This window comes from Rutidosis leptorrhynchoides, chromosome 1, assembly GCF_046630445.1.
Source record: "Rutidosis leptorrhynchoides isolate AG116_Rl617_1_P2 chromosome 1, CSIRO_AGI_Rlap_v1, whole genome shotgun sequence".
Lineage (NCBI taxonomy): Eukaryota > Viridiplantae > Streptophyta > Magnoliopsida > Asterales > Asteraceae > Rutidosis > Rutidosis leptorrhynchoides.
The window spans coordinates 699,253,767-699,260,745 of record NC_092333.1 but is presented as its reverse complement, the minus strand read 5'-3'; the positions used below and the strand labels follow the sequence as shown (position 1 = coordinate 699,260,745).

The 6,979-nt window shown below is 36.2% G+C and overlaps 1 protein-coding gene across 1 annotated transcript; it reads right to left on the bottom strand.

Annotated features, from left to right (window-relative positions):
* Positions 1-2,571: 2,571 nt before the first annotated feature.
* On the bottom strand, positions 2,572-5,441 carry LOC139886133 (transmembrane 9 superfamily member 12-like). Its single transcript, XM_071869875.1, has 2 exons — positions 5,312-5,441; positions 2,572-4,822 (listed from the first exon to the last, which is right to left on the bottom strand). Exon 2 carries the CDS (start codon positions 4,741-4,743, stop codon positions 2,761-2,763), a length of 1,983 nt encoding a protein of 660 aa, XP_071725976.1. The 5' UTR covers positions 4,744-4,822; positions 5,312-5,441; the 3' UTR covers positions 2,572-2,760.
* Between the last annotated feature and the right edge of the window lie 1,538 nt (positions 5,442-6,979).

The window sequence follows — 6,979 nt, the reverse complement described above, 5'->3', positions numbered from 1 at the left end:
GGGCAATTCAATATCATTACATTAAAAAAAAATTAAGGTTATGACTTCATTAGGATGAGGTGGCTAGTTTAATGGTCATGATCTAGTCAATGTTAATAAATGGAAGGCTATGATTAGATAAAACTTTTTAAGATGACTCTTTTATTATTTTTTTAATTATGTAGAGAGATTATACTAAGGGTGTGTTTGGACGAAAGTAGCTGGAGCTGGAGCTGGAGCTTATGAGCAGGAGCTGGAGCTGGAGCTTATTTTTAGAGCTGGTAGCTGAAGCTTATTATTTTTTATAATTGTTTGGTAAACTAGCTGGAGCTTATGTTTCGGTTCATAAGCTCTACTTTTTTTTCATAAGCTACTACAAGTAGCTTATTTTTTCAGAGCTTATAATTTTCATAAGTTCTACTTTTTTTTGTCTACTAAACGAAGCTTATGACTTGGAGCTTATTAAAATCATAAGCTCAAGCTCACATAAGCTACGCGCCAAACACACCCTAAATACTACGAATTGTCATGAGTCTGCTACTTTTTACAGTGGTGAAGTTGTAACGGACACTTTTTAATTTTAAAAAACGATAAAAAGTACGTTTGAAACGGACACTTTTTAAAAAACGCTAAAAATAACGACAGCCCATATCTTCCTTCTCGCCGCGAGTTATATTTTTTCGCCATCACCTTCAGACTCGAAATAATTTTATCAACAAAACGAAACTAACTACATTCGAACCGGACAGATTTTAAAACAACACCAACAACGGCGCTTAACACATTGGCCATTTTCCCTTCTGTAAATACATAAAACTACGTTAAATATGAATACGCAGTCCGAAAGCCCCAGTCACATCGCGCGGGCCGGACCCGGACTATTTTTAATACTAAATCCCATGGAACATGTGGTCGTCCCCTCAAGGCGAAAACGACAACAGTCCCCCCTCCTTTTCACACTTCTATTTTTCATTTTCCCCTCACCTATTTCGAACTTGCAAAGATTACACCAAACTTTAGGGGGTTAAAATGTTAATTCCCTAAATTAAAATAAAAACTTCACCCAAACCCTTCGACAGCCTGTATCTTCTGCCTCGCTCCGAATTAAATTTCACCAAGCACTCCGTTAAACTCGAAATATTTTTACGAACAAAACAAAACTAACTACGTTCGAAACGGACACTTTTTAAAAAACGCTAAACACAACGACAGCCCGTATCTTCCCGCTCGCCGCGAGTTAAATTTCACCGCCAGCACCATTAGGCTCGAAATAATTTTATCAACAAAACGAAACTAACTACATTCGAAACGGACAGATTTTAAAAAACACTAAAGACGACGACACCAACAACGACGTATAACATATGGGCCGTTTTCCCTTCTGTAAATAAAACTGCGTTAAATATGAATACGCCAGGCCGAAAGCCCCGCCGAATCGCGCGGGCCGGACCCGGACTAGTAATAATAAAAATACAAGTTATAATTCGTCGTATCCTTATGTAAATTTCTATAAAATCAACGTTACTTTGTTTTTATTGAAAGTGTTCTAGCTATTTCAACCCATACAAATGTTAACTATTTGTATTGTATATTGTATATCAAAATTATTAGAAATCCACACAAGTAATTGAAGCGAGATTCCTTCAGTTAAAAGTATCAATCAACTGATCACGACTCGAAAACAATTGTAGTAATCAAAATTAACATTTATTTTTATTTATATATGTGTCAATTCATATTCTCAGTATTTATAATGCCTGTTAATACAATTATAGATCCAATGATGTAAAATAAGTGTTCATATTCCGGTTGCTTACCAGAAATTGAACTGGCGAATTGAATAGTAAGTTTATAGAGCATTTATAAGTTTCAAATCTTGGACTACTATTTTTTTTCCTTATGTATACTGTAACTTTGCTTATGTTCGTAGCTTTTGTGTGGATCTTCATCATGATTCTGTTGACTATTTGGTTAATTGCAACTAGCAAGGGCACGCCTGTCAAGATGGGGAATGCTAATTCAACGGCGAATACTAATTCTACGGCGAATACTAATTCTAATGGTGTTGTTATAATAGGCTCTGGTGGTGGCGTTGGCGGAGGTGGTGGTTGTGGCGGCCCTACATATGGCGCCGGTGGTTGCGGTGATAGTGCATGCGGCGGTGGATGTGGTGGTGGTGGAGGTGGTTGTGGCGGCGGTTGTGGCGGATGTTGCGGTGGTTAACAACCAAACTGTCACAATATGCGTATTTACAATCATTTGCAAGAAAAGGTTTATATATTTGTTAATTTTAGTTGTCTTCTTTATTGGTTATTACTTTTGCAATACCATGTTGAAATCCACCTGCAATTGATATATTAAATCTGTCCAAGTAATTATCCAATGATCTATCTATAGTACGTTTTATAACAAAATCTTGCTTAATTATGAGTTTAAGACAAAGTAATTGGGTTAATAAATGTGTTTTGAATGTTTTCAAAGAAAGAATCTAGCAATAATAAAGCAGAGGCAGCAACATAACCTTTAAGTCTGCCATATATAACATAACATTAACATATTAACATATTAACATATTAACATATATAATAATAATAAAGAAAACAAAAATAAGAATTTGTATTGTTGAAAATGTTGAATCATACAGTGGCTGAAAACAAACAAGATACATATAATGGATTCTGAAATCTCTAACCTTTAACAAGTGAAAACCACTAGGTGTGAGTCTTTGTAAGATTAATGAGGAACCATTTCGCTCCAAACGGTTAACTGAGCAATGGTGTTCTAATCAATCTTAACTGAGGAAAAAAGATAGTGAACGAAGAAGAACGATGTGATGAACCCGATTGTACCAGTAGACAACATGATAGCAACTGCAATGATGAGCGAATAACCAAGATAAAGTATAGCAGATACCGGCCCACTCAAACTCTGCAGTTCAAACACCAAATAATTTATCGAATACAAGAACACATAAAGAGAAACCGACCCAGATGCATAAAACGCTTTCCACCACCACTGCCAGTCTTCAACGCACAAATGCATGTAAGTCAACACAACAGAAACTTCAGCACAAACTATGACCAACAATAGAAACACAACAAGCAAAAAACCAAACACATAATAGAATCTTCCGAGCCAGATACTAGAAAGGATGAAAAACAGTTCGATAAAAAGGGTTCCGAATGGAAGGGTACCAGCACCAAGAACTAGTAGCCATGAAGGGTATTTTCGAGATGGAATCTCCCTTGCAATCTGGTTGGTTCGAACCGGGTACGTTACGGTTCCAGCTCGGGTCCCTAAATATCCTCCTAATAAAGTGAGTGGGACTGAGATGCAGAACCAAAGTGATAAAAGTATGAAGTATAAAGAAATTGGAATTGCACCAGAGCTATTATTCCCCCATAGAAGGAAATTTAAAGCGGTTAAAATGACAAAAACGACCCCCGGGAAGAAACATGCAATCAACCAAGAGACCGATCTCCAACCTTCAGATGTTCCTTTAATGACCCGCCATAAATATACGCCCGCGTATCCCGCCCCGGTTCCTAAAAACAGATAAAGAATTATCATCCCCGTTAAAAGCATACCACGTGAAGCGGGAGACATAAACCCTAAAGCAGCAAAAACGATTGTCACAACCGCCATTCCTGTTATCTGGACCCCGTCTCCTATCATTATACATAACAGTTTCGCGTTATTAGGTTCACGAAACACGTCACCGACGACAAGTTTCCATCCCGAAAGCTCCTCGTTCATTTGTGCTTGAGATTCTTTATCAAGTTCTTCATATCGTGTGAGATCTCTTCTTACAGTTCTCAAAAAGATAACAAAAACGATACCAGCTAAAAAGAAAATCACCATTAGCGAGTTAAGTATTGAGAACCAGTGGACACGTGCACCGTCCATTTTGAGATACGAGTCCCAACGAGACGGCCATTTAATATCACTTTTCACAAATTCAACTTCATATGTAAAAGAGATTCTTTCCTGTTCCCTAATAACTTGAGATTTTTCAAGTTCAAGCGGGCAGTTTACAGATGGTACTTCATCATATTGATGAAGTTTTTCCATTTTTTCAGGTTCATATTTAACACTACACGGGTAAACCTCGAATCCAACTATTTCATAACCCGAAGCCTTTTTCTGATCATCAGCTGATTCGATTACACCCATACCTTCTTCACCTGTACCAAGTATCTGCACACCTGTACCTTCATACTCATGTATAAACACCTTAAACTTCAAGTGATTAATAATATAATCTTCATCACTTTTGGGACGTGAGTATCCAACAGGGAACCCGGTCCATTGAACTTTCATTCCATTCTGGTTAGCATATCTCATAGCAGGCAAGTTATCTAACATCATATTAACTTGATACAAATCACGAGTTCTCTGTTTTAAAAGCTTAACCTCATGCTCACTTAACGGGCGTGTTGTGCATAAGAAAACAGACTCATTGACATTCATTCGAAACCGATAAGGAGAGTTATCGATTTGATCACCCATAAGTAATTCCCCTAGATTCTCTGCACTTTTCTTTACACCACCAGAAGGTGTGCAGTACGGTAGACTGTAATAACTAAAGGGTAGCTCGGTCTCAATAGACGTCAACGAATTAACTTTGGCGTATATTTCATCATGTGTTGAATATGTATGCATGTAACTTCCGGGTAAATAAAACCCATTGCAAATATGCGAAACAAGAATGACATAAGTGAAAAGAATCCAATAAGTCCCTCTTGAGATCAATGACATAGCCATCGACTTAGAGAAACACGAAACAGATCTCTACCGGACCGCTCAACCTAATTCACCGATGCAGTCGCAACTATCACAAAACCTACAAGGCATAAAATCGATAATTAGTCCTCCCCATCAATAACAAGTATTAATGATTAATCAGTTAAAGCTAAAACTATAATAAATTAACAAAACTATTTCATCAGCTCAATCAGATCAATCAATATTAGTACGTTCCTCTGTTTGTTGTGTGATTACAGTTAATAACTGAATCTACAAGTTCAAAACGAACACATACCATATTATATAGACAAATATAAAAATAAAACCTACCATATACCTCTGTTTGTTGTCTAACTACAGTTAATAATTGATTGTTAGATCTGAACTGAACAGATCTAACTAAATTGATGATAATGATACATACAGTAGCATGCAGTAGCAACAGATAGGTAATTAATCTTGAAGATTGAGTAAAATTAGTAATAAAACTTAGTTCATTATACTTCAGTACGCATAGGCCTATACAAATGTAAGAATTAACTGTTACATACATATTTAGAGTAAAAAACAAAGTTGAGAAATGTACCATTTATAGATCTGAACGGAATGATATAGCCGGAGAAACCCTAAGTCGTTAGGGTTTAAATGAAGATTGAAATAATAATCAGAGAGATAGCAGAGGGTACGAAATGAATGAACTTGGATGAAGGTCCGTGTGTTCGAGATGCGATCTACTAGTTTTATTTTGCACCCGTTTTTTTTTTTTTTTTTAACTTTTTAAGTTTTTATGAGTGCGTTTTAAGTCGCGCAGAGGTATATTTTTTATTTTTTTATTTTATATATATATTGATTGATTGATGATTGGTTATTAATTGATATATTGATTGACTATTGAGTGATTACAGTAACAGTTTTGTTATGTAATTTTTTTTTTTTAAACAGCGAATTTGGGATCAACCGAGGGGACTTAATCACCCGTTGCGATCATCTCCCGTTTTAATTATGCCGATGCAGTGATATTAACCCGCCCCCTATCGCTGCCCGGGAGGAAACCTTGAACCGATCCAAGGGCACGGCCAAGTAAAACCTCCTCCCATTTACCCCCCAACACAATGTGGGAAAGGTGCCATGGATGGATCCTTACATGGCAGGGATAGAATTGCATTAATTGTTGCCCTAGAGTGGAGTCGAACTCCTGACCTCAAGTGTGTTAGAAGCAGGCCACTACCACTCAAGTACAACTGCAATCCTCAGTTTTGTTATGTAATAATAAATCTTCATATCATATTACATCAGTTATACCATATTTGTTTAAATTGAAATATTTTTATATAAAATTATTTTACACTTTTTTTTATATAAAAATATGAAAAAATTACGCCAGTAGTACCTGTGATTTGTACACTTTTGCATCGTTACACCTAAACTTTTATTTTTGCACGGTTGATAACTGAGGTTTGATTAAGTATCACCATTGGCACCCCATGGTAACAGCTGTTTATTGTAAACCATTAAGCCCTCACATGTGCAACGCATGTGAGGGTATTTTCGTCTCTTCAACTAATTGTTTCCCTAGTAAAAATACCATACGTCCATAATAATAAAATATACAAACTTAATCATCGGTCTTAATCAACTACAGCCTACCTTTATGAATTTCATTTTCTTCCGATGCAAAAGGAATTGTTCTATGTCCATCATACTCCGGCGAACATCCATATTTTCCGGCAAAATTAAACTACTTCAAGTACACCAATCATTCTCCACGTATAAACACATTTTCGGCAAAATTAACCAAGTATAAGTAAACAATCTAACCAAGTATTCTCCTTGTTTATCATATAAACACCTGAGATCTCAATTACAAGACATTGTTATGTGTATAACTGTTACAAAACTGGATAAATCTATCTGTATCGATTCTGGTTTTACAAATGACGAGCCTGATCACAAAACTTTATAAAAGAAAAAATAAATTAAGACTAAATGTTATGATGGGTGACATATAACAGCCATGCAATGGGATTTAGCATCTATAATCCACAAACCTAAACTTTCAAGTCTAGTTTGAACTAGATCAGAACGCGTATCAGAAGACCAAAACGCAAACCTGGGGCTGTTCTTTAACGACGTTACATTATCATTAGCTTCATCAATTTGTATACCAAACCCAGCTTCATCGATCCTTTGTAACTTAACACCTTTTGTCTCGAATAACTTTGCTGCCAAAGAAACAAAATTACTCTCATCTTTA

Coding starts and splice junctions, on each gene's coding strand:
- LOC139886133 (XM_071869875.1), bottom strand. CDS start 4,743: ATGGCTATGTCATTGATCTCAAGAGGGACTTATTGGATTCTTTTCACT.